This window comes from Phaethon aethereus, assembly GCF_964289735.1.
Source record: "Phaethon aethereus genome assembly, chromosome: 1".
Classification (NCBI taxonomy): domain Eukaryota; kingdom Metazoa; phylum Chordata; class Aves; order Phaethontiformes; family Phaethontidae; genus Phaethon; species Phaethon aethereus.
Genome location: NC_138575.1, coordinates 118,215,821 through 118,243,729, shown reverse-complemented (window position 1 = coordinate 118,243,729; position 27,909 = coordinate 118,215,821). Strand labels below are relative to the sequence as shown.

Here is a 27,909-nt window from a genome sequence, read left to right as displayed (position 1 = left end):
TTTTCCCCCGCTACAGTCTCGGTGTGCAGCAATGGTAGGACTGCAGAGTATCTCCTTCTAGAAATACACAGCAGAGGAAGAGAGTTATTTTTCAGTGTGCTTACCAAACTGAAGACATGAAAAGTCTCACACTTATCTTTTTCCCATGTGGTAGAGCCTATGAACAGATTTTTCTCTAAAAAGAGGCTAACACTAATTATGTCCTAAAGGTTTGGAGACTGAAGAGGCTGAATATATACTTCTCTATTTCAATGTACTACAAAACCCAAAGAAAGAGTATTCTTTTTTTCCTTTTCCCCCTCTCCTCCATTGCCAGTTTGTCATCTCCAGGGTTTTGTTTTGGTGTTTTGGTGGTGTTGTTCTTTTTTAAATACAGGAACTTTTCAGTAATGGAATTTACAAAAGAAAAACTTTCTTACAGAGAAAAAAAAAAAAAAAAACACAGAAAGCTAAGAGCTATCATGTTTTAAGTGCTACAAGATGAGACAAAATATATTCCTGTTGTTGCCACAAGAGAAATGTGAAACTGGAAAAAAAATAGAAGCAATGAGCAAAATTTAGAAGTGCTAGGTTGGCCAAGGTAATACAGCTATGTTACAAAAATGACTATACAGCAATATGCACTGCAGCCTTATATTAAAAAAAAAAAAAAAATCTTTTGACACAGCTTTAATCTTTTAGATTTCACACATTGGTAAATGATTACTTGTTATCTTCACCTTAATGCTGACTGAGCTCTGTAACTGCCTGACTTCAGACACAGCCACCTGCCTGCCTTTGGTATATTTATACATCTGTACATGGAAAAACAAAAGGTTAGTACTGCAAATGGGGAAAGAAAAAAAAAGGACAAAAGAGATAAAATAAAGAGACACCACACAACACGTTCTGCCTTCGGCAGATAGGACAACATGTCTCAAATGGTCTCTAAATAGGCTAAAGTTGAGTTGATCTTACAATTATAGCGTAAACAATGCCTGGGTTGCAGTTATGTTATTTGAAAAGAAAAAAAATAAAACAAATAAAATCTCCAGAGACCTGTATCAACTTCTGTATGTTTAGCCATACCCTTAAAAGTTCACTATTCACTCACAAAGAGAAATAGACAAACATGAATATTCCAAGCGAACAGACACAGACCAGTCCAGTATTTAGTAATAGTTTAACTTTTGGAGTCTCTTCCAGCATTTGTAAACAAACAGTCTCTTCCTCGATCTCCCGAACAGCTCTCTTGTTCATGTTTTTACTTTTAAAGCCACAGAACCAATCTATGAATTTCAAATGTCTCTCTCTATCATCAGTCTCTTCCTCGTGCTTTTTCTCCCCCATCAAAGCCGCTTGTCCGTTCGAGTAACAATCAACTGGTGTCTCGACTTCAGAGTGACTCACAGAAATCACCGGGTTGCTGTCATCTCTGCAAGTAACCAGAAGATTGATATCCTCCGGCTTAATATTTTTAATATTTTCTTCCGATTTGCCATTGGGAATGATATGGTTAGCGTTTTCATTGCACTTGAGGATGCTCTTTTCTTGTACTTTGTACAGCTCCCCCTTTGCGGCGTTCTCTTTTACGTTCCTGTTTTTCACGGCCCAGAAGGTGGTCGTCCGAACCTGCTCCTTCGTAGGCGGAGGCGTGAGGAGGCTTACTACAAAGGTCACAATCCCAGTGATCCAGAACAGAGCTGTCGCAACATACATGTAATGGATGTTTTTGATAAAGCTTGGCCTAGTATCCGGCTGGTTACACTCCGGAGCACGATAAATAAACGCCAGTATCAACCGTATCGCTCCAAGAACAAACCCGGCCATTCCGCCATAGAAAGCCCCCTGCTCATTGCAACGCTTCCAAAAGATCCCCATAAGAAAGAGAGCAGCCACTGGTGGGGTCAAATAGTCCGCTACCTCTTGAATATAAAGGTACATCTGACCACCTTGCATTTCTACAATTATCGGGACCCAGGCAATGCTTATAACTACCATGAATGCAACAAAGACTCTTCCTACAATCATCAGTTCTCTAGATGTCGCGCTCTTCCGAATGAGTTTGTAGACATCAAGTGTGAATATGGTGCTGGCACTGTTGAATATCGAGTCCAAGTCACTCATCAGTGCAGCAATCATCACAGCCATCATCAGTCCCCGCAGACCAACTGGCACAAGTTTCATCACCAAACGTGGGTAGGCAATGTTAGAGCATCCAGCTCTGCTCCCGCAGACTTGAAAACAGTGTTCTGGATTAATGCAGGCGATATCATCTGCAAACAGTATTCGTGAAATCATCCCTGGGACAACTATAATAAACATCGGCAGCAACTTTAAGAAGCCTGCCATCAGAGTGGATCCTTTGGCATGAGCAATGTTTTTTGCAGCTAAAACTCTCTGAACTATGACTTGATCAGCACACCAGTACCAGACAGAAGCTGGGGTCTGTCCCAACAGAAATCCAGGCCAGGGAATGTCTTCATCTGTTGGCTCGCGCAACATTTTAAGAGCATCAGGCTTTGGGTCAACATTGCAGGAATTGGTATTGGAAATGTTGTAGGTTAACAAGATAGACGTAATATTTGGTGACGCTAACATGTACCTTCTTTTAACTTCTTCAAACCCACCAACCTCCGTAATACTTATGATCATAAGTGTGAGGGCACCAATAATCATAAGCAGAGCTTGAAGGGTGTCTGTGTAGATGACAGCCACAAGACCTCCAGTCACAGTCAACAGTGCAGTCATTCCAATAAGGAGGATAACTGACAAATACAGGTTCCAACCTAGTGATTCTTGAATAAAAAGTGCCCCTGAATACAAGTCAACTGACAGTTTGGTGAAGATATAAAGAATTAGAGACAATGCTGCAAAATATATTTGAATTCTATGCCCTCCAAAACGCTTGGACAAGTATTCAGGCATGGTGTATACTCCCGACCGGATGTAGACTGGGACGAAGACCCATCCTAAAAGCTGCAAAAGCATTAAGGCGTTGAATTCCCATGCACCTACTGCAAATCCACTTGCCGCTCCAGATCCTGCGAGCCCAATGAAATGTTCACTTCCAATATTGCTCACAAATAAAGATGCACCAATAGCTACCCAGGTCATAGAACGCCCTGCCAAGAAGTAGCCACTTACGGTGCTCCGATTGTATTTCCACATGGCAAAAAAACCTATGCACATTACAAGCACGAAGTACAGTGCCACAATGGCAATGTCTGCTGTTTCCAAAGAAGCCCTCATTTTTGTAAACAAAGTGACTTCGCACAGCTGACGTCCACTTCTCGCCCCCCAGCAAACGTCTTTTAAGCAACACGTGAACCAGTTAACATATATCAACACTGTGGATCAAATTCTTTGTCCCTTGGTTTGCTGTCCTGATGCTGGTGGTTGTGGTACATTTACTTTCTCCGCTTCTCAAATGGAAATTTGGAACTTAGCACGCACTTTTAATCCACATTCCACAAGAGCATCAGCCTTAACTCAGTTGATGTAGGAGAAATTCTTAGTTGCAGCTAAGTTTAGTGAGGCCTACTGTACCAACCCTGCAAGGCAGCAAAGACAAAAGACAAAGATTGAATTAGAGAAGAATTTCATGAAGTAATGAGAAATAATTTGAAGTCTAGTAAAACAATGACTGAACACCACAGATTTTTTCCCCCTTGTATTTCCTGCTGTATTTATGCAATCCATAATACACATAATTAAATACTTGTAAAACTAAGTAGTAATGCCTTTTATAAGTTGACTTTAATGTTTACAAGTACCTTAAGGGACGCTGCAATTCTAGAGTATTAAATGACCCAAATTCCCCAGAAACAAGGCAAGGAACAGAAATACATTTTATTTTTCTTTACAGTCTCGCAAGTCTAATTCTCAAGCCACTAAACAGGCCTTCCTTTTTCAAGCAATCTTGGGGTGGGGTAGAGGGGAAGCAGCCACTAAGGAGCATTAACCTGGCTAGTCATTTCCTGTATTGCTCTAGCACTGCCACCCACAAATCTTGATAGATCCTGACGTCACACACGTGCACTTGAGACACCAGCTGGCTACTGGAGCTAAAAATCAAAGTGAAGTCACAACACTGTTGAGAAACAACATAAATTTAAGAACAGCTGGAGAATCAAGGTTATTCCGCAGGTTTTAGACAAGTTTGCATCTGTCTGGGTACAGATGGTCACAGGGTTACATTTTACTCTGAAAGCTCTTCATACATATCCCATGTAATCTAAGTGAAGAAAAAGTCCCATTGAACCAAGTGACAAAAAGTAAAACTATGCCTGACATACACCTCTAGGGTATTTCTGTCTGCCACGTGCCTTTGGATACCCACACCCGCATGGTTTCAGGATTCTTTGGGAGCACTCTAGGCACAGGAGGGAGAACCAGATGGATTTTGGTAGCAGTCACATTACTAGGATGCCAGAAGCACTGTTTCCAGCGCCATCCATTTGCATCCAAGCATGAAGAGGATCACATTAACATCAGAGGTAGAAGGTCTTGAAGCAAAGCATACCCTGCCGCTCTATTCCTGAACCCCCAATCACACCCCATTTCTACCAAAGCATCTCAGGAAACAAGCACTCATTTAGGCAAGCAGAATTGAAGTATTCAAAGTGGAGGGAAGGGGATAATAAAAAGACTTGCTGGCAGACAACCGGACAGGTGGGAAAGAAAGGAAGGGGCACTTAAGAGCTGCACACTGGCTCCTACGTCTGCCATGCAGGTAGGATGCTCCTATCTCCTATTTATGCCTTGGGAGGTATCATTTACCTATACCTACCCAAAACTATTTAATGAGTTTAGAGTGCTGTACATAAGATTCTTCTACTTCCTACACCGAATGGGCACAGCAAGGGAAAAGAAGATCTAAGCAAAGAACCGGTTTAGTCTAAAGATCAGAATACAAATCTTGAGTATTCAAGATTATTACAGAAGAGTAAGGAACAGGGTCCAACTCCATTCCTCTTTCCCACCCACTAGTAAAGGTAATGGGCACAAAAACCACTGGATCTTTGTTCTGACCATAAGGTTTACCAGCCTTAGAAGCATCAGCTTCAGGCATTCCCATTTCATTTGCAGATGCATTTTGGCAGTATGCTGAAGCTCACATTTCCCTATTAATTCATCTGTGATTGATACAAACACCTAGATAACATTCTAGTATCTGGGTGGTTTCCTGTTTAGCATCCCTGCAGTATATTCATTTTGTTTAAAAAAGAGAGTAAAGAAAAACATTACAAATTCTCAGATAGACCATAACAAAAACTACAGTTAAGGTTGAAAATACACACACTCCCCCCTCTACCTTACTTTGTGCATTACTGAAGGCAGCAACGGTGCTGATGTAAGAATGTGCACTTCTCATTAAAGCAGATGTATTTTAAAAACGGCTTACAGCAAACCACAACTTCGACCTTAAGGAGAAATTCACAATCATGTTATTTGTACAAGCTGGCTGTTTTTCAAGAGTAGTTCAGAATCAAAAAAAGATCATAAGGGTTCCCCACCACCACCACCCCCCCCCCCACATGAGAATACAGATATTCATTCTGCTGGAGTTACAGCCAATAACGAGAGACTAAGGAGACATGGCACAAAATGGACTGATTACAGTAGTGTGCTAAATTTATCATGCTCATAAGCTTCAAACCACAGATGTATTTTAAATTCTTCCATAGAAGAATTCACATTTATCCTCACCCGCAAATGCAGCAGAAGTTAAATAGTCTATTAGTTTTATCCAACACAAAATTATAAACACTTCAGATCATATGACGCCATCAGATACAAGTATAATGTACTATTCTGAGTTTTAAGCACTTTTGAGTAACACTTTAATAGTGTTGCATCTTTTACTAAATTCAGCTAAATTTACAATTGCAGCTACATTATAGTGTTTATACCAAAACTATGAACATTTTAAGGGAAAGGGAAAGAAAAATGTTACTGAAACACAGTAAAGAGAAGGAAAACTACTATACAGAAAATCAGAATAATGGGCAAGCTAGAGAAAAAGTAATAACTACTTTCCCTCCTTTACTGTCTTGCCCTGTCACTGAAAAATGTTAGACTTGAGCTTTAGTTCACTTCCCAATATCTTCCCTGTAGGTTAATTAATGATCTTGCAAAACTATACTGTACCGTAACATGCATAAATCACAAAAACATTTGCTAAAACTATGTCTATTTGATAGAAGAAGTACCCAGCTCGTAGTATGACTATTACAAGCACATCCAATCCCTCTGAAAAGTGTGTAAGTAGAAGATGCAGCTGCCCTTGAATAGATTGTGACATTTATCAATTAGGATACTTGCCAAACTAGTATGGGCTCATTCTAAACAAAATAAACCATCTGTGAAGTTTCTTGAGCATTTTAGGCCTGAAGGTACAGCCAGACTGTACATTTGAAATAATCAATCTACAGAGATCTGAACCATCACCTTCATAATCAACATCTGAATTTTGCAGCGTTCATCTTACTTGAGAAAGAAGCTGGAAAGTTTTCAGTAGCCGCTACAAACTTGCTGCGCTGTCAGTAAATTACTGTACTGAAGTACCTTCTTGTACCAGTTTCTTATTAGACCTAATTCTAAAATAACCCTGGAATTTTTTTTCATTATGAAAATGAGACTCGTCCCTCTGAACTTTCAGCAAGTTATGACCTGAAGTCTTAAGAAGGACTTTTGGGACACCCCATGTGAGTTTAATCTCAAGTTATTAGAACAGTGTACATTGTGGCACTGACAAAAAAAAAAAAAAAAAAAAAGGACAGAAAGACAGCACTGCTGCCAAGGACTGTGAATTTTTTCCCCTAAGGCTGTTTTCTGGCTGGATCATATCAAAGACACAAAACAATGTGCTTCCCTCTTGTCTGAAGATAGAGGACTACAGCTTTGGTGAAACAATGCACATGTCTCTCCAACAGGCAGCCTGTCCTTTAAAAAAAAAAAAAGTCTCAGGCAATTCCCTGAAGAGATATTAGATAATGGGAAGCAGATTTAGGGTGGGATTTTTAGGAGAAATTTGTATGATTGTTTTAAAGGAAAACTTTCTCCACAGTGCTTTTCTAATAAAACAGGTCTTTAAATATGCCAGAATCAAACTGCTTCAGCTCTAAAGCAACCGGGTTTTTTTCTGCTCAGTCTATTTCTCTTCTCAGCAGATGGGAAGCTTCTCGGTTGACTTCCCGTTTCTCTTACAGTTGGAGAGTCAATCCCAACAGCCAGTGCTTTAAGGGTTAGTTTGAGGATGCAGACACCCACATATCACACAGGAGTTTCCACTGCTATCATTTGTTAGCAAATGAAATACTTACTTAACTTTGTCCCTAGACTTCAAAGTAGTTTTGATGTTCTTTCTTAGAAACGTTTTTCTGCTCTACCTTCTTCAAGCAGGGGTATGTTAACTCATACCAGTAGCATTTTACCTACTGAACAACTCACTTGCATGGAAGGAACATACCCATGGAAAATGTTAACCATCTCTCTCCCAGGAAGGGGAAAAAAAAAAAAAGTCTCGTGCCTGTACAATATTCAACCTCTCCAGTGTATTGTCTGGCCTACTGACATCGCAGGCTACCTGCTACGGACATGCAAGTGATTTCCTACCTGTCCACTGTTCCACAGTAAACACATGTTGTTGGAGGTAGCCTATTTCCCAGGAATAAAAAAAAAAAAAAAAAAAGGAGGAAAAAGTTTCGTTCCATTTATTGCAGCACTCTAGAACACAAAAAAGGAACACAAATGTTCTTCATGGAATAACTGATATATATCAACTTTTCCTTATGTAGTACATGCCCTTGAGAAAGCAGGGGCTATCCTTGCCAGCTGCTCAGCAGAGCCCTAAACATCCAGGACTGCAGTTTCAGGACCTTCCCTTGTACACCAAGCGGTAGAGCAGGAAGCAGGAAAGCTCGAAGGCAGAAGTTGACCTGCAGCATCTAATAAATAACTCAACTTATGGTCTGGCCTGGCATTCCCAGCAGCTCAACAGGCCAGAGTAGAAGAGTACCACATTTACAAGTTACCTGAACCAGCGGTGACCTGACTAACCTGGTTTGCCACACGTGCTCTGCTGCCCCAAAGCAGTACTGCATCAGCACTTCTGCTGGCCTTGGAGAACACAGGTGCTGCAGAGGCAATTCTATAAATCATCACTACCATAAAAGTCCAATCTGAGGTACAAGGTTCAAGTCAGCCACTCAAAGGAGTCGTTATGACATAATGCACTTTTTTTTTGTCTGATGTTTCAGGAATCACTCCAGTTCTGGTCTTCGTTTTACTGCAGCATCAGAAAAGGAAGCTTGCTCCACAATACATTCTTCTCGATTCTTTTCTAAAGGACTGCTAAAGGAGACATGAGAGAAATAAGTAACCTCACAGCATGCAGTTCAGCAGAAGAAACAGAGAACTACACTACATTTGCCAGTCAGAAATGTAAGGCTTCTGTGGACTATTACAGCAGCAGTAACTGGAATACTGTAAGGCCAACTGAAGCTGAAGGGCACTGTGATTGACAGTGTTACGAGTAGTAAATCAATTTAGCTGTTTTTGTTTTAAAGCCTTGCTCCCCCCCATCCCACGTATATACACCTATTTAGGTCTTCCACCAAGTCACAAATTAAGGGGGGGGAGGGGAGGGGGGTGCAGAAGAACGAGGATGCAGCTTTATTGCACTGCTCATTCGGTACTCCGTAAACAAAAGAGAAGCTACAGCACTGTTGAACTGCAAAGCAAGAGGAAGATGGCTTATTTCCTGAAACCTACATCACTAGCAGTGCCTCAGCTAGCCACTTCGTGCCACTGCCCGTGGAATTCGCACTTGGATGGTTTCTCTCCCCATGAGTCAGCCCCCAGCACTCTGTCAGGAATAGTGGATTTACTTGCTTCCACTGTTCCTCCAAAAACACCAAACACCTAAAGTAGGGGCGTGTGGGGGTGTGTGTGCACACATTAAGCTAGAGATAGAAGAAAGGAGATAGAAAGTTCCTTTTTATTTGTTAAAGAGATACCAGAAAGACAGACCATCTTCTCCATGCCTACCTAGACATACTGTACTCATCTTACTGGGGACTAGTCCATCAGTTTAACTTAAACGGACTATTAGGTTAAAGAAAAATATGTAGGCAAGTACTTCCTTTTCCCCTAGGCAGCCCAAAATTGGCTTATGGTTACACAGATGACAGATGTTATCCGTGTTCTCTGAAGAGAGCAGAAAGTACAGTTGCTGCTCAGCACCACTGAGGCACTGGGCCACCCTTCCCTGGCAAATAAAGCAGAATCGTTCATGCCTTTGCCATAACTCAAGCAGATGACTACCAGAGGCTCAGATGCCCAAAGATGGGTTGTCACTATAAGCAGCTCCATCCTTCAGCAAGGAAACAATGCTTTTCTTTGCAACTGCAGACAGAGGACATGCTTCCTTCTTCATGGGAAATGGCAGCAGAAGAGGAAAGAGGGCCCTGAGAAGGCATGTGGTCAACAGTAACTAAGTAAAGAGCACAATGGGGCAAACAGGGAAAGCAAGCCATTTTAATGGAGGTGAGAGGAGGTGTCTCCTCCAGGAGATGGCAAAAAATAGAAGATTCTGGCATCAGGTAGCATCAGGCAGAATTTTCCCTGCCAGGTAAGTGTGTCAAGATGTCAGCTGACATACTAGAGTTGGAAGCCGCAGAGGGACACTGAGCCCGAAGACCGAAATTCCTTCTTGGTGCAACCTAAAGTTCAGAAGCACAAACATTTTCTCTACCACTGGCAAGTACTATTTATCTGAACTGGTCTGATGAAGTACTTAGTCACTAAGAGCAACAGCAAGGGTAAAACAAGCATAAACATGCAAGTATTGGATTTCTGTAGATGATTTGGGACAACAGAATCAAATTTTCTGGTTTAGAGGACAAACACTATCACCCTATTAGAAGCACACCATCAGAAAGTCTTGTAAAATATCTACCACTACTGAAGATGACAGTTTTCTTTAGCTGCAAGGTACAAAGATGTGATCCCATTGGTGGTTATCACCATTCAGCAGTAAATGATGTAATTGGCATACTCTTAGCCTAGAAAAATGTGCCAGTTCACCCCATTTGAAGAATATTTTGGCTAGGAGAGTACAGACTTCAGAATTTACTTGGGCAATGAGAAAGTAGTGGAAGTGTCAGTCACCATGCAACTGGGCAAAATACTAACAAGAAATTCTTCCTAGAAATTCTAGGGAGAATAAAAAAAAAAAAAACACACAACAGACTCATTAAGCTTATTTAGGACTTCCCCAAGTTCCCATCACATTTATGGCTGCCCACAATCTTTCCAAGAACATAAAGCAAGTTTTATTGAAAGGTGAGACAGAAGTTTCAGGGGCATACATAATCCTAGAATTTAAGTTTGAGGCCCTCCGAGCTTCCTAGTCTGCTGGGTGCTCTTGCAAAATTTCTGTTCCTTCTTGGGGATTTTAAGACACCAAAACAAGGCTTAAATAAAGTTATCTTGCTTATAAAACAAGTAGTGTTATTCTACATCAAGCTTTGCAATTACCTATATTAAAAAGCTACCAAACATTGATCTACTTTTCTAGTAGTCTCAAACACATCAACTCCACTGGACACCCCCTTCACCTTCTTATCAGCTCTTCTACAGAAGGCACACCAGAGATATCCCTGTGGTCCACTGGGCAGACAGTTTTGAAGGGAACAACCTGGTGCCCGGTGGTTCCTGCCACCCTTGAGTAAGCGGCTGGTATATGCAGCTCTATCAAGCAACGGCTTCCACATAAGCAACTCTTACATTGCCACAGACGTGTAGCAGAGGAGGTCTGGGCAGCTGTGGCCCCAAGAATTAGCAGCCTGCTCTGGCTGGAGTCTGACAAAAAGCAAGGTAAGTTACTTGACCAATAGTCAACAACCACAAAAGTAATTTTCATGTGGGAACTGCCAGCGTTATGGCTCTGGAGCAAGGGTATTGGAGAAATCAGCTCCTGAAAGAATACATAAAGAAAGCAAGAACTTCCATCATTACAAAATATGATATGATGTATTAGAAGAAAACAAACATATACACACATTCATACTTTAATTAATTTAACAGCTTATGCTAAGTGATATAATGGACATCTTTAAAAGAGTCAGTCACTTTGGAGGGTTTTTACAACAATGGAGAGAAATAATGCTATCACAACAGGTTCTCCTTCCTTCCTCTTCAACAGTTAAAGGATAGACAATCTGCTCTCATGCTGAAGTTTACAAGCATCTCCCTGTTCATATACATGATACATCCACATGTATACATACACACCGTGAATAAATGAGGAGAGCTATACAGCCAAGAAAGAAGAGCACATTGCTAAGTAGGTAACAGGGGAAAAGAGGAGAAGTTGTATCTTAAAGGTTAAGCTGCCGTTCCCACCCACTGAAGAGGGGCTAGCCAAATCCCACCAAAGTCTGCCAGTCCCAGCACGGACACAAGGGCCTGCCCACTGTCCTGCCTCAGCGCGCAGGCTTGGAGCTGTACAGCTGAGGGAGTAAGAGTGGCAGAGTTAACCAGCGCATCCCATTACAGACACTCACTCAAGCACATCACTCAGTACACTGCAGAAGCCTGTATAAGCCAAGAGGCTTTAGAGTCTCTTATTCTTGCCATCAACTTAGTACTCACTTTGGACAACTCTGCCAAATTCACCTAGCTAACAATTATCTGCTATAAAAAGGCTTAAACTATTTTGTAGAAGAGAATAATCCTCTACCCGCCCCCAAGCCAGGCACATATCCCCCACTTGGCAGAAACTTAGAAGAGGGCCACTCTCAAGTCTTAAGACTGAAAACGTGGCAAACGTCAGCCAAGAGGGTATCATTCTCAAATGCTGTCTGTACCACACACTTCAAAATCCAGTTATTCCTATGGAGGTCCTCAAGGCAGAAAACAAAAAGCTGACTCCTACAGGAAAGTCAACACTAGGTCTTGTTGTTCTCCAGTCTTGTCTTTTAGTTCCAACTCTTTGGTCTTCCTTCCAGCACCACCCCCCACACCAGGGTCTTTCCCTGCTAGGCATAGTACTGTGAAGAGCCTGTTTCAGCCTATTAAAAAAGTCTAAGGAAATAGAGGAAAACTTTTGTGTAATTTTAACCTGCCGAGTAGAGGAGAGAGACAGGGAAGATGTACAATTCAACTGTAAGAACAGGTAGGTTCACCAGCAAGGAAAGAACATAAAAGCAGTATCTGCCTGCTTACTGCCCTCTTCATTCTCCCCCTCCCTTCTTCCTAGCAACTAAGGTATCAAAAGCCCAATTGCTGCAGCTGCCTACAGAGCAATTAAGTGTAATAGTCAAGATGTCAAGCAACACTACTGCCCATTACTTTGGCTTTCCTAAAATAGCTAACGACCTCCACAGCAGGTAGGGAATTTTTGAAACATGGCAACCCACTCCAAAGGCAACAAACAGATGCTGAAGGCAAGTTATGTTGTGTAAACATGCCAGTCAAACCAAGAGCCCAGATTCACCATGGTAGTACAGAGGTGGGTGAATGGGTCCCCTTGACCGGGTTATTAGCTGAAACAAGGTAATTAGGTTTTAGACTATAACAAGTACTATGTATTTGCCTTTTGTTACAGGTGAAGTGGGGGAGAAGAGGACACTGCTAATAAAATATTGATACGCCTCCTTTTTAGTGAAATACTCTAACATAAGTTATTTCCAAACTGTCCATTCACTTCAGCTCCAGTTACAAGGTTGTTTTGTTGAAGACGGGTGTCCCAGCTCGCCAGAGTGGAGCAGCAGCAAGAGCAGCATGGGAATACCGCCACCTCCTCTCTCTGTCCTAGCTTCCCCCGGCTGCCAATTCTCCTTGGAGGGTGTCTCGCATTGCCGCCCTGTGGTCAGTCTGCAAAACAGCATCAGAGCAATAGGAAGCCATTTCCAGCTCTTCCTTCCCCTTCCCCCTCCCTTCACTTCCTTCCCCGGGCTCTCAAGGGAGTTTCGGCAGGACGGGAAGGGTAGGAAGAGGAAGCCCCCCTGAAGAGCTCTCCTTTCTCCAGCGAGCGCCAGCTCCTGCTACTTCACTAGTGGGTCACTACTCTTTCCTGCTGAAGGTCCTGCTCTGCCATAATCCCCCCGCTGAAAGCCGAAGATGACTCTCCTGGGAGAAAGTTAGAAATAATTAGAAATTAATCTTTTGCTATGAATAGTAAAGTTTAGAATATGAATAGCTGTGTGTTCATTTTGCACCTTTACCTCCACCACAACCATAATCTTTGACTCAGGCTCTTGAGAGTCAGCAACGGGCTGTTTACATATATCTGTACGCTACTGATAACAAGCCTGTCAAACTCCAAGCTCACTGTACTATTTGTTATTTGCATGCTGGAGTGTAGGAAGCCACACACGTGGGCAAAATTCACTATTTCCACCCTAAGCTCCAGTCACTTCGTTGGCCTCATACCTTTCTTCTCCCAAAGCATCTACTCACACACAGAGCAACACAATCCAAGTCACTCACTGCAACCAGCCTTCAAAAAAAGAGAAGTAGTTTTATTTATTTTGGGAGTGCTTTTAGGGTTTTTTTATTATTATTTTCCTAAGAGTCACTGACTGGGGTCCCTGCTGATCAAGGACTCTGTCTGCAACCAATTTACAAATACAGTATTTCTAATGCAAGTCAATTGCCTGATCCTATGCCACCTACAAAAGATGACAGAGAACGGCTGCTCAGCTTTGACTTCAGAATAAAGTCATGAGCTTTTGTGAAAAGTATGTGCAGGCATCTGGTGACAAAGTTGGAAAGCAAAAGTTTTCCCCTCTTGCCCCCCTCCACCAAGCTCTTGGGTATTGCATCTTTAAGCCACAAACAAAAAGCTGAAGCGGCTCTGAGGAAGTCTACCAAGAAGCAAGGGGATATGAGAGCATCAGGCAGGACTGAGGGTCATGCTCGCCCTGTCACCATGTGGAGGCTAGCTGGGTAGGAAGGAGACCAGATGCACAACAGAGTCCATGGTTCACAACAGAAGCCACATGCAAGAATGAGGAGGGATGCCCGACTTGAACACAAGCAGTGCTAGGGAGCAACAGCGTTTAAAGCAACAAAAATGATTTTGAGGGATTTATTCAGCCTAGATCTATGAAAGTCTACCAGACTCTAGCTCCGAGAAGGTTTGCCCTCAAGCTGCCAGAGAGCTCACAGGAGTTTAGACAGCCCTAAAACGCAAGAAAACCAGGCAGCAGGGTCTTACCTTTTTTTTTTTTTTTTTTTTTTTTGGCAAGGCAGGGGAGCAGCCAGAGATGAGGAAGGTTGCCACAGACACCAAGAGTCAGCACTTGCTCAAGCCTCAAAGCAGGCACTGGAGTACACAGACACCACACAGAGGGACTGACATGGCAGGACAGTGAACATCTGCCCAGGGTAGCCTCATCAGGAAGCATGAGTGTTAAGAAGCAATACAATTTATTCAGGACTGAATATGATCCCTCCAACTTCTACATGAAGGAGTTACATAGGCACTCCGTTATTTCAGATCGTTTTTAGCCCCATATTCAGGTCTTCACATTTTAACTAATTTAAATTAACAATAAGGTTGAGATTATGCACTGCTATGGGGGTCATTAGAGCAACCCCTTTGCCAGGATTCAGCAGCACCGTGTAGCATATAACCACTACAGAAATTTTGTTCAGGTGTTCTCATTACACAAGAAAGGCAGCAGTAGCAAGATACTGGAACACAAAAAAGCGCCTAGATCTGGTGTACTGTCAACAGCAACAAAAACCACCAGCATCTAGAAATAAAACTCTCTAAATTTTAGAGTTACAACAAGGGTAGGTTAAAAGCAGCAGTACACCTGAACCAAAACTTAAGTGTTTTGACATAATCAACAGAGCTAAAAAAAAAAAAAGCCACCCACACCTTAAGATACATATTTCAGGGAAGAATATACTAGAGAATCAAACTTCAAAGCGGAGAAGGTTGCAGATGTTAAATCCTGACTGCATCAATGCCCATTAGAAGCATCTTACAGCTCCATGCTTATCCCTGCATCTCTGTGCTTAGATCCGACAAACCAAAGATCCTTTCCACCGGACAGCACTCCATGGCATCCTTTCAGAGTAGTCAGTTTATTCATGTCTCTGTTGTATGTACGATTTGCTACACTTGCTGTCCTGCTCTGCATTTATAGCGTCCGCATGGCATAACGCATCTCCCACATTAACAGCATGTATACAAAGCGCATCTCATCACCTTACCTACGGCTTACAGGCTGATGGGGAGGGGTGGGGGGAAAAAAATTAAAAAGAAAATAAATCACATGTTGACAACCTAAGTCTAAAAGCAGCGTGTTTTGTCAGAGCGAATGCTGCTCCGTGAGGTGGTGCAGCAATGTCACCAGATTTTTCCCCTGTTGCTGTATTTCTCCACTAGAGGACTCACCCGAGAAGTCTACTACAGCTTCTGCAGTTAAGCCAAGTTAAAAAAAAGCCAACCCTGACATGTGGATGGTACATGTAAAATGAATGGAAATGTACTAGTATATGTAGCACATGTAATACATGAAGACATGCTCCCATAACTACAAAAGGAACACAGCAATGCTATTTAGCTTCCTGCTATTCTATGACAAATACACATGTTCATTTAAATGAAGGTTAAATGCAAGAGCAAGCATGTCCACGCTGGGTCAGATCAGAAGGGTTACAGCCTAGCAGAAGTGCTGCTACATTCCAACACCAGCACTGCATCTTAAGCTGGAAAGTAGCAGATAAACAAAGGCTATAGAAGGTACTAGAGGAGGGCCAGCATCAGCTATTATTTTCCAAATAAAGGGTCCCATCTACAGAGAGATGTTTCTATTTTATTATTATTTTTTACACGCAAGCACACCCACCCACCCCCCCACACCGATTCAGCTCTTGTCAAATAGCAAGAGCATCGTATAACCTCACTCACTCGCACACGGCTTATCATCAAGCCTCCAAAAACAGCGGCAACGGTTTGCAACCGTCCCCGTGGGCGACACGGCCAACCGTATCAGCGGGGCTCAACTGTGTTAGCAACGCGGCGGGGACGGGAGGGGGCGGTTTAAAAAAAAAAAATTCTTGAGACGTCCCTGGTACGGAGGGGTCTGGAGAGGAGGCAGGGAGCTGGCAGCGTGCGAGGGAAAGCTCGCCGGAGCTGGCCGCACGGCCTCCCGGCGGCGAGGGGACCCAGCCCGGGGCTGCCGCCTGCGTGCGAGGCACCCAGCCGGAGCACCGCGGCTGCCGGGGCGGCAGCGGCAGGCGCTGCAGGGGGACGGGCCGGCACCGGTGTACATCGGGGCAAGGAAAGGGCCTGAACTTCCCTTGCAGCGGGCAAAGGCCGGAACAGCGGGGGGGATAAGAAGGGGAGAAACGCATCTAGTTCGCCTAGGCTGGGATCGGCTTACCTGCGGAGCGAAGGGGAGGGGGGAGAAAGGGGCTGCGGCTCTCGGGGAGCGACTAAGCAAACTCTGCACAGGAGCTGAGGAAAGGAAGGAAAAAAAAGAGGAAGGGGAGAGAGGGCAGAGAAGGACGCACCGGAGCCTGAAGCACGCTGCGGGGCGGGGAGAGCAGGGCTCGCCCCAGCGGTGAGAGGCGGCAACGAGGGGACGCCGGGGACGTGGGGGGGGGGGGGGGGGTGTCTGTCAGGTCCCACCTGGCTCCCTCCCTCCCGTCTCCCTTCCCTCACTCACCCTCTGCATGGCTTTCAGGATCAAAGCCAGTTCATAGCGGGGCATCTTAGAGCTGGCTGTGGCGGGAGGAGCGGGGACGCGGCGGGACAGAGGGTGGCGGGGAGGAGGTGGAGGACGAGACGGCGGCGGCGATGCCGGAGACGGGGAGCGGGGGGGAACCGGAGGGAGGAGGAAAAGGAAGGCGCGTCCCCGGCGACAGGCGGTGCTGGCAACAGCTGCGGCGCGCGCGGCTCCCAGGCTGCACGGGCTGCCGGGCGGGCAGCGCGGCTTAAAGGGCGCCGGCAGCTGCGCAGGCTCCGCCGCGCCGCCCCCTGCCCGCGCCAGGCACCGCCTCCGCCGCGCGCGCACACGCCCGCCCGGGGGCCGCCGCCCGCCCGCCCCCGGGCTGCCCCGCCGCCCCGGCCCGGGGGGCAGGGGGTATGGAGAGGCGAGGCGGGGGGGGGACACCCGCCGCCGGTGGAGCGGGCCCGAGCCAGACGAGCCTGAGCCGCGGCGCGGGCGCCGCCTTCCCCCTGCGGCGGCTCAGGGCTTGCGCCCGCCTTTCTCCTTCCCGCCGCGGCTGTGGCTGCTGCAGGGAGTGGAAATTTCCACTGTGTCCGCCCCCTCGCTCCCCCGCTCCGCGCACACACACACCCGGGACCGCACATTGGGGGGGGGGGGGGAGGACAGTGCTGGCGGCGCGCGGGGCCCCTGCGCCTGGCTCCCAGCCGCCGGCGCCCACGGCCGTGGCCCTGCTGCCGTCGTCCCCACGCACCTGGGTGGGCTGGCATCGGCAGCGGGCGGCACGGCGATGCAGAAGCGCCCGTGTGCTGGAGGGTGAGGCGAGGGGGCCGTGGCGGGCTGGGGCCGCGCGTGTGGGACAGCCCCAGCTCTTCCAGAACCTTCTGCTTCCCAGCGCCTCGGTGCGCCTGAGTGGCTGTCGCCCGCTGACAGAGGTGCAGGTGGATGCGACCCGCCCGCAGCGGGGCTGGGTGCAGGGACCCGAGGGCCAGCGGGGTCGGGGTAAAACGGTGTGGCTGGAAGATGGCTGGCTTCGATGCCCGGGTGCTGCCGACGAGAGAGCTTCTGGGCAAACATTTCCCAGGCGGTGGTGCTCAGCACGCACCCATGGCATAGTACTCACACGCAGCCATCAAGGTCAGCGACACAGATACCCTCTGTCAGCAGCACACCTGACACTGGTGTCCAGCCTACAGACCCACAACACCTGCATCCACCAAACTCGGAGAGTTTCGACGGTATTTCTTTCCTCCACAGCAGAGGCGTGTCCCTCTGTGGGTGCCCGCTCCGCTCACCCTCACACGTACCCCAGAGGACCCAACACACAGACTGGTTTTAAGGTGAGTGAGCTCATGCCGAGTTTCTGCCTAAGGTTTTGAAGACCTCATCACTTGGCCTGTCTGCTCTCAGAAAAGAGGGAGGCAGGGGATGAGAGAGCAGAGCCACCATGCCATGGCTTAAGGAGAAACAAGGAAGAAGGCAGATCTCAAGATTAAAAAACTTTAATGGAGTATCTTTCTATGAAGTACCAGCCCCACCCCATCAAGAGAGGCCTCAGCATCTCGCCTGGGAGCCCCCGCCATGCCCTTCCGTCGCTTTTCGCTCTGCTTGCATGGGAGCGATGCCGTAGTCGGTGAAATGAATCCCAGGTGCGGGTATTGCTAACTGAAAACTTTTCCCAGGACTTCCCATTGTGACTTGCAGCGCAGCCAGCACTGGTAATGCTGTAGGCCTTCCTCATCTTAAGGAGAGGCGAGTTCTAGGTAGTTCCCTACAGATGCTGTGCCCTACAGGCACAACAAAGCCTATGTGGGTACTAGGAGCTGTTTTGCGTACTGCTACAAGTTTTCTGCTGTTTGGGATGAATTGCCTGTGCAGAAGTGTTTACACATATTCCCAAACTCCCACCCCCCCAGTGCTCAGGCAGTAATTGCCAGTCAGCTGACAGCTATAATTTACTGCCCGTTGGTGCTTTGCCACATACAAGCCCTCCCTGGGTTACTTTGTGTGCTTGTGGTTTTTTTTTTTTTAATACCATGGTGTTTGGCCTGAGCTTCTTCCTTGTTCTGAACAGGTTCCTGGTCAGTTCCAGAGGAAATCCAAATAGTTTGTAAGTGATGGTCCCCAATGGAGGCAAGAATGCCCGTGTATCCGTGCCGTACACACACAATGGGACAGCCGTTCCCACCCTCCCAGTGCACCCTGCCAGTGGTGGCACAGTCACGTGTGAGCCACGCTATTCTCTTCCCACAACATGAAAGCCCTAAGCCCTGCCGCTCTACCAACGCTCTACCTGCTTAAAACGCTCCTCTGCCAGAAAAAAGGAAACGCATTCAATCCCTGTTCCTGAAGTCTTTCCCTCTCACACACAGAACTTTATGCAAATCTCCAAGTCTATATACTGAAATACCTACTGCCACTTCCAAATGCCAATATTTGATTTGCAGTTGGATATGCATTTATATTCACCATTCATATTCACCTCTAGCTACATTCCACATGCAAGCCCCGCAAGTACACATCTGCATGCGGCCCACAAAACCTCCCCCCTTTTTTGTGAATCCCACCTACGGTTGTACTTCAACACTGCATCTCAAGACCCCACAAACACAAGACTGAGCCCGAGTCCACTTATGTCTGTGTCTGGGATTTGCTCACGCATGCAGAAACACTTGGGTGTGAGATCTAATAAACACACTCCCAGACAGGCGTTCCTATATATATTTACTGAATGAGATCTGTATTCCTGAGGGTCTCTCATGCATTATTAGCAACACAGATCCAGTGACTGTATCTGTCTGTGTCTGAATGCCACACACGTATGGGCATCTGGTCTCATGTATCATGCCTACATATAGCTATGCTCATGGACTGACCACTGCATACATCTGCAACATCCCGTGTCTTTGTGGGAGTTCCTAATGCTTTCTGACTTTCTTGCTACTGATGTAGCGTGTCCACCAGGTATGAGCTACCTTGAATCTCACAAGTTTGTTTTTTCCTCAAGTGCTAACCACAAGTATCCAAAAACCATAGGAAACTCTCATTTAATATTTAAAAGCACACAGTTATAGACGAAGGTCTGAAAAACATGTAGCGTCCATGCCCTAAATACTCAGTAAGGAAATATAAACTCCCTGATGTAGGTAATTTCAAATTTTAAGTAACAAATGTAAACTTTTGAGAGTCTCAAGTCATGACTTTTTCATGCTGGAGGTTGGGTGTGCTACAAAGGCAAACCGTCCTCTCTGCATCTTAGTGACCTTCACATCCATCCCGATGCCAAAGAGCAGCACAGACTGCGCTAATGAATAACGTCACTCTTTCTAATAAAGCACAAGATAAAAATGTGTCCTCATGCATTCTATATGCATATGTAAATACAGAACACATTCTGTGAAAAAGCTGTTGGAAATATTTTAGGGAATTAAAAAACATCATGCAATATCTCATAGACTCCTGACAAAGAAGCTAGTCCAGCTCCAGCATGGCAGGATTAAGGGGGAAAGTGAAAGAAAAAATACTGCACTTCCAAAACCTCAAAATTACCATTAATAGCTTCTCTAAGCACAACTGTATTGCGCTTCGGTGATCTCTTTCCTGTGATGGAATATACCTAGTTTTTAAACAAGTACTTTGTGCACCACAGAAGAGACAATTCTCTCTTCTTAATAAAAGCTTTAATTTCTAGCTGTGATACATTGCACAACATCAAACAAAAATCAAAATTTATCACAGATTTAGGACTAGGATGTTGGCTGTCTTGAACTTCAAATCAGGACAGATTTTGAGAGGTGTTAGTAGAGAACAGGAATTGCCTGGGGAAAGAGTAATTACACTGCCAAGTGTGTTTTTGTTTGCTTGTACTGGTGTTTGTCTACAGACGATAGACAGGGATATAGATACAGATACATGCCTGTTCTCCCTAGTATTTACTCACCTTCCCAGTAAGGTTTGTAGCCGAGCACTGTACATTTGAAGTAAGAGCAGGTGAACTAGCGAGTGCAAAGCCTGCATGGGAATACCTGCGTGGCTCTGCCGTCATGGCAGTGATTGTGGTCCAGACATACTCCAAAGAGGTGATGGGTGGAGCTGCGTCAGAGCAGTGAAATATCAGAAGTCATCTGGTCCCAAGGGAGCAGATGAGTGAGCAAAGCCGAAGTGAAGGAGATAGCATTAATAGATGGGGCTGTCGTAAGCTTGTACATCGGGCTCCTGAAGTATCTGGCTGGGAATATGGCTCTTAGACACACAGGCAGGGCTGCCCCTGGGGGAAGGATTGAAAGGAAACAGAGCTGAGAAATGAAGGAAAAATGGGACTGTCAGGGTAAGGTGTGGGCCAAAGAGACCAGAGCAGGAAAAATAGGAAGGAATGTGGAGGTGATTTCATGTGGTGCTCGCAAACTGGGACTAGGATCTAATGAGAGGGTATAAAAGAAAGGGTGAGGGGAAAGGGAGAAGTAAGAATGGCTGGAAGAAGACTAGCATGGAGAAAGGGCAGTCCTGAAGAATACTAGGGCAGGGAAAGGTGAGGTAGGAGGAAGCTGAATGGGCTGTGCTAGAAGAGAACAGGAAGAATCGTGTATATCAGGCCTTCTAATAAAACCACAGATCTCTGGATTCCTCATCCCCATTCAGCCCCCACCACCAGTCCTCTTCTGTGAGCAAATACCTGTGAATCCCCCAACAAAGTAAATTTGTCTAATATTCTTCATGTCCACGCATGGATGACAACCCACCGCTCTTATCAGTTTCCCTGTTTAGCTCAGAGTGGCAGGGAGCTCTGCAGTAAAGCTAAAGGCTTCAGTCCTAATGACATTTACAATAATATGATGCTGCATGATGGAAGGGGTTTTGATTTTTTTACTGTTTGCTTTTTTAAAAGCTAGATAATTGCACATATAAAGTCTGCTTTAAATAAGGATTAGGTTGCAAAATCAATACTACATAATGAGGAGTGTTATTTTCTCCTTCCTCTCCTTTGCATATGCATATGCAAAGTATATAATTGCATACTTTCCTTTCCATGGGATCTCTGCCACATTTATTTTTCAGGGTGGAGCTGCTCTGGAGCTGTGTCAGGACTACACAGCGAAGGAGGCCACTATCTACAGGATTTTTTCCACATTTATTTTGGCAAATGGAAGATGTGCAGTAAATGACAATACAGGATCATGTGAAAAAGGGTGAGCTCTTGGTTAAAACAGCTGAGCTCTGCCTTAGGGATGGATTCAGTCCCTTCTTTGCCACATAGTTCTTGTATGATGCTGGGTAAGTCAGTTAAACCACGCTTCTTGCAGGTGGCCACTAAGTTCAAGCTCCTAGTTTCTGGGTATCTGAATTGACATTTTGTGGTCTAATCTGCAGAAGTGCTGAATGATCCCAGATGAAACTGAATTCAATTGGTGCTAGACATATGAAGTGCTCTGAATGAAGAACATACCAACTTCTTGAAATATTCACTTGAAATATTAACTGTTTCAAACTGAGTAACCAGAATCTACAAAACCTTAAACTACAGATAATTCCAACTCAAGCCCATTCCAAAATCATCGCACCCAAGAGATAAAAAAAATTATTTATGGCTGGTGATTCTTTTCTATGGAAAGGGAAAGAAAAGGCATCTTTCTGCTGTTCAGCCTGATACCCCAAAGGTGTCCCACCCACCAAAAACTCAAATCCAAGATGGTATGGTAAGATTGCTGTGACGCACTTAGTCCTCTCACAGAGACCCTTTACTGCTCCTTTGCATGTGTGTTAATGGTTCCACCGGGTAGGACCATGAGCAAGTCAAATACAGCTGCATGGTGGTGGAAGTGACAGTGGAGGGGTCAGGGACTCAGATAGGTTCCAGTTCTTCCAGGCAAAAGCACTGGCTCTGGTACACTGGAAATTAATGTGTGGTTGGGAAGGTGGAGTCACCAGGAGGGCTCAGGTGAGTTTTCAAGAACTGCTGAGTGCCAGCAGGTCCTAGGGAAAAAATTGGGAAGAGAGGTCTCAGCTGTGTAAGTAAGGCTTTAAACTAGGCGGTAGGCAGGTCAGTGACACTCCAAAAGTAATTGTAACAAAGGGTAGTTTATGGGGAACACAAGATGACAAGGAAACATCTATAAATGCATGAGCATGTAGGGAATGGAAGATCAGTGACAGGTGATTGCAGTACCCATTTTTTAAAAAAATAATAAAAGCATCTTGAGGAATATAGGCAGAGAAAACAGCCAAACTTGAATTGCTGGAAATAAATCGAAACAAATAATTAAACAAAGTTTTCTTTTGTGTATGGGAAATAATGAAATGATAAGTAGAGGCCAAGAAAGATTTGCCAGGAACAAACCATGCCGAACTAAACTAATTTCCTTCTCTGACAAATAGCAGGTCTTATGGACAATAGATATTACATATCTTGACTTGAACAAGGCTTTCAACACAGTCTCTTGTGATTTCTTGTAAGCGAGCTAAATCGAAACTATTGTAAGGTAGAGTCATAGCTGCTTGGAAAAAAAAGTACTAGAAGAGGAATTATCATTGGTTCATTGTTGAAGTGGAAGAATTATGGAAAGTAGTTCTGCAGATGCCCTTCCCAGGACTCATACCACTCGCTATTTTTGTTGTATTTTGGAAGGTGGTATATCAAGTATGCCTACCAAATTTGTAGAGAAAGTTCTACAAGCACCTTGGCAGGATTAGCATCTTGATCAATTGAAGAAATGGTCTGAAAACAACAGGATTTGGTGCAGTAGGAACAAATGTAAGCTGTTACAACACTTAAGTAAGAATAAACCCCCAAATGGAGAGCAGCCAGCAAGGCAAAAGACCTGCACAAAAATGCCATGGGGATTTTGGAAGAGCTCAAGCTGACTAAGAATTAACAATGCCATACTGGTGTGGAAAAGCAAGTATTGTGCTGAAATGTATAAATTGACTAGGTGAGATACGTCAAATAATTTCTTCATCCCTACTCAGCACTGATGAGGTTTCAGACTCGGAAGTGGATTGATTCACTTTGGTCACTGAACTCAGGAGAGGAATGGGCAACTAGGGAAAGTCCTGAGAGCAACAAAAAGTACTAAATGTCTTAAAAAACTGACCCTGGAGGGAAATCTCAAAGAACTGGATTTGTTCAATCTAGAGAAAAGAGGACTAAGAAGAAACATGATAACAGTCTTCAAATATGTAAAAGGTAGCTCACTCAGCGGAAGGCAATAGGTAACAATGCTTAGAGGGGAGCAGGGAGCTTAAATAGTATATAGAGTTACAGTTTCTGCTATATATAAAGAAAAACTTCCTAGCTAGGAGGCTAAGAAAGCCATGGTGTCAATGGAGGTCATTGAGTCTTTAGCACTGGTGATTTTAAACACAGCTGAAAAAGGCTTCATTTAGATATTGTTGAGCGTTTGGGAAGGGGGGTACTAGACCCAAGGGCAACAGCTTGTGAGGCAAGTGTACGTACTAACTTGCAGGGACGTGTTTGAAAGGCATACATAGCATCTGGAGCTGGGAATCTGAGCTGGCATCATGAGAGTGTCATTGTTGGGTGAAGCATCTCTCAGCTCCCAGTAAGTTCTTTCCAGCGCATGTAACCTCAAAGCAGGGAAAAAGAAATCAGATCTAATATGCAAACTTTGAAAGGTTTCTGACCCCTAGATAATTTCTTGAGGTTTCTTCCCACCTTCTACAATTGTAAATAGATACAGGCTGTGCCAGAATGGCTGAATTACTGCTGCAGTGTTTTCCTGTTACAGGTGAAAAACAGATATTAAGCCTTCATTGGTAACTTATGCAAAAAAAAAAAACCAACCCCACCAAAAAAACCCCAGCTACATCATGTGCATTTCTGGAAAAAGGAGCTTGAAATCCCATCACCTGGGAGACAACCAAGTGCTAGCATTTCTCCTTTATGAGAGGATTGAAAGGTTTTGTCATGAACCTGAAAGACTGTTTTTGTTGCATTGCCTTGCAAATATTTGGAAGGCAACAGTCTTTGTCCTTGTTCTGGGGGCCTGCTGTTCCGAATAGCCCAGCCAAGAAAATGGTGTGAGAAGCAGCAAAGGTACAAAGAGGGGGAAATGTCATACATCAAGCTGCACAAAACATGTATGACATGAGTGGGAGTAAAATTCAGGTCTTTCTGGTGTTCACACCGGTACCATCCATCTTCTTGCACTGCTGTCATACTGTAACAGTATTGCTTTCAACAGTTAGGTTTCCTTTACAGAGAACTCGTGTGAAGGTTGCATTTTATGTTGGCAATGACCGCAGACTGTGTATATTGCCAAGGCATCTTTCTAGTGCTATGAAAGCGATAATGTAATTCTATGCAATTAAAATGATGCCTCCTACATGCATAATGCCTCTCCCTAGCTTTACAGCTGTTTGCCATGTTCTCTGTGAGGGCATTTGCTGATAATAAATCGTGTTCTGGAAATATAATAACATGAACAAGGAAACCTAAACTGATCCAATTGTTTAATCTAGTTTAAACCTACATTTTCTCAGAGGAATTTCTAACCCAGATTAATTTAGGGAAGTGATGAAGTTTGATCCCATCACTCTTATAAATCACACATGCAAAACCCATGCTATTATGTGGCTATTAATAGTGCTGACATGTGTATGTATGCTCATAATCTTGTAAATGTATGAGAAAAGCAGAAAATAAACAAGCAAATACAATTCTCCCTTGTTTCACTGGAGCCCACCTGTCTCCTGCTTCCTGGGGGAAGCCCTGCATCATGGCTTCAGATTATTCTCTATCCAAACTCTAGCTTATTAAAGCAAAGAATGTTCAGCCAGCCTTTGTTTCTGCCTCTCTCACGAAGGCGATAACTTCTGTGCCAGGTTACAATATACCCAGGTTTCCCTGGACACTTACTCTTTTTCCATTCAAAATTTGTGTCTGGGCAGAAAATGGAGATTTCATACATTTCTTCAGAATTTTCAGATATCAGACAGTTTGACTGGAATTGTGACTTTGAGCATGGCTGATAGATGTCCAACTCACCTATTGCACATCTGCAGATCACCTCTATGCTTCATGCACAGTGAGGCTGATGCTTTCAAGAAGCTACTTGACAGCTACTGTACGTACATTGTAGAGTTGATTATCACCTCTGCAGGCCTTCTGATGCAACAGGAATGTTTTGGATTTACTATGCATTTGCAGACCAAGTATACCACCTTGCAGGGCAAGTCTTATGTTTTCAGAAGCCTCAGATTTGATGCACATGTGTTGTCCAGAATATGCACAAGTATTTTTGTCTGAGAAATCCCTATTAAAAAAATAGTTTCTGTAGGACTCTGTGGAGATATTAGAAATACTCAATAAACAAGAAATAGAATCATAGAATCATAGAATCATTTAGGTTGGAAAAGACCTTTAAGATCGAGTCCAACCGTAAACCAAGCACTGCCAAGTCCACCACTAAACCACGTCCCTAAGCACCGCATCCACATGTCTTTTAATACCTCCAGGGATGGTGACTCCACTGCTTCCTTGGGCAGCCTCTTCCAATGCTTGACAAGACATTTTTCCTAATATCCAATCTAACAGTTAAGGCTGAAACCTAACTGACACTATGCTTTTTCAAAGGTGCAGGGGGAAGAGCAGGTGAGAATCTGTTGAGAAGAGAGAGAAATATTTGGGAGAAACAGTCAGTTTATTCCAAGTATGTTTAGGAGGTGAAGAGGCATATGTACCCCTCCCCAGGCTGCCTGCCTAGCAAGCAAGCTAGCTGTGACATGCTTTACTCCCACTTTGAGAAGTGTTACATATCCCACATCATTCATTCCACAAGATTAAGGAATCCTCTCTTGGCATGACATAAAGAGTATTCGTCAGGCACCTTCTCTGTTTACCTCTCATGCTTCCAGCCACAGAAAGATTGTTGTGAGGAAAAAAGGCCTTGCTATTAGTCTTGATTGCTTTATTATGGGGTGAAAATTTATAATTGTCCATAGCAAATATTTGGATCCCATATTTTTCCCAGTATTAACTTCAGTGAACAGAGCTCACAGGGGTTGTATTACAAAGGAATCTAGCTCCAGCAATATTATATTAAGAACGCTATTCAGTGCAATATAAATAATTTCAATTAGATTTTTAAATCTTTTGGATAATACAGTTATTCATGCACGTGCAACCCACAGTAGATGCCTATACTGTTACAACCAGCAGCTTCAAGTTCAGTTTTTACAGATGACTAATGCAGTTGTTACTCAATTTCTACAATTAACATTTGTACAAATGTACTATCCTTTACAAAGGTCAGGCTGCTTACAGGTGTTTAATGTTACTCATATCATCTACCTGGGAGATGAGATCACTTGGGAATTATGTAGGTTTTAAGAATCTAATAGTAACAGTTTTTCTAAAACTATTATGAAATTTCTGGTAATTTGTATTTCTGTCTGGATGGGAATTCAGTAGCAAAATACCACTTAGTGCTTCAAAACCCCACACAACAACGAGACTTCCAAACAGAAAGTAAAAGCCAGAACATCTGTCTGAACTCCCCCAACATCTGGAAGATTTGTGGATTTGGAAAAAAAACATAGATTCGTGTCTGACTCTCCGTTTATTTTTCACAAGAGAAAAACCCAAGTCTTGGAAAAGTTGTGAGACAGCCTGATATACACTGCACTGGAATGACTCTGAGAATCACTTGGCTCTTCCCTTCTCAACAAACGCAGTCAATTGTGTCACAGAAATGATCGATAGCCTATAGAGGGTTAGCAGCTGGCTAAGGAAGCGTTGAACAGCGCAGTCTGAAATCAGGCAGGACCAACACAGCCACGGTGGGACAGGAAAAACGTTGCAAGAGGCTAGCAAGCACACCAGCTTCTGCCACTGCTTAAAGCACTGCCCCTTCATTTAGCAAGGAAGTATGAAAGAATCACTCCAGATTCTGCAAGTTGCAAGAAATGCTTTCTCCAAGCTTCAGTTCAGAAACCATTCGACTTCCTCCTAACGAACACACAAACATTTTGACTCACCCACTTACCTCTGCATCATTAGAATAATCCCACATAGCACAATCAAGAGCAGAGAGTGGGGCAGCGTCCTTGTCTAACTTGGATCTTTCTGCACTTCTCGAGTCACACATGAAAAAGCATAGCCTTGACGAAAACACTTAGCTGAAGATCATCTCTAACATGAAGGTATTTCTGGGTACAAAACTGGTGTTTGGTCCTAAGGTCTTGCAGTTGTAGGTGCCTAATAAAATGTGCAGACCAC

At 44.3% G+C, this 27,909-nt stretch overlaps 2 protein-coding genes across 2 annotated transcripts in view; both read right to left on the bottom strand.

Moving 5' to 3' along the window:
* Positions 1-16,721, bottom strand: part of MRPS6 (mitochondrial ribosomal protein S6) — a gene marked incomplete at both ends in the record, with an annotated part of 51,628 nt that extends 34,907 nt beyond the window's left edge. Inside the window, one exon of the mRNA XM_082014480.1 lies at positions 16,677-16,721. Within this exon, the coding sequence (XP_081870606.1) occupies positions 16,677-16,721 (45 nt within the window). The remainder of the gene's footprint in view (positions 1-16,676) is intronic.
* SLC5A3 (solute carrier family 5 member 3) lies at positions 31-3,231 on the bottom strand (the record flags this gene model as incomplete). Its single annotated transcript, XM_081996385.1, has 1 exon — positions 31-3,231. One exon carries the CDS (start codon positions 3,229-3,231, stop codon positions 1,090-1,092), a length of 2,142 nt encoding a protein of 713 aa, XP_081852511.1. The 3' UTR covers positions 31-1,089.
* Positions 16,722-27,909: the final 11,188 nt, after the last annotated feature.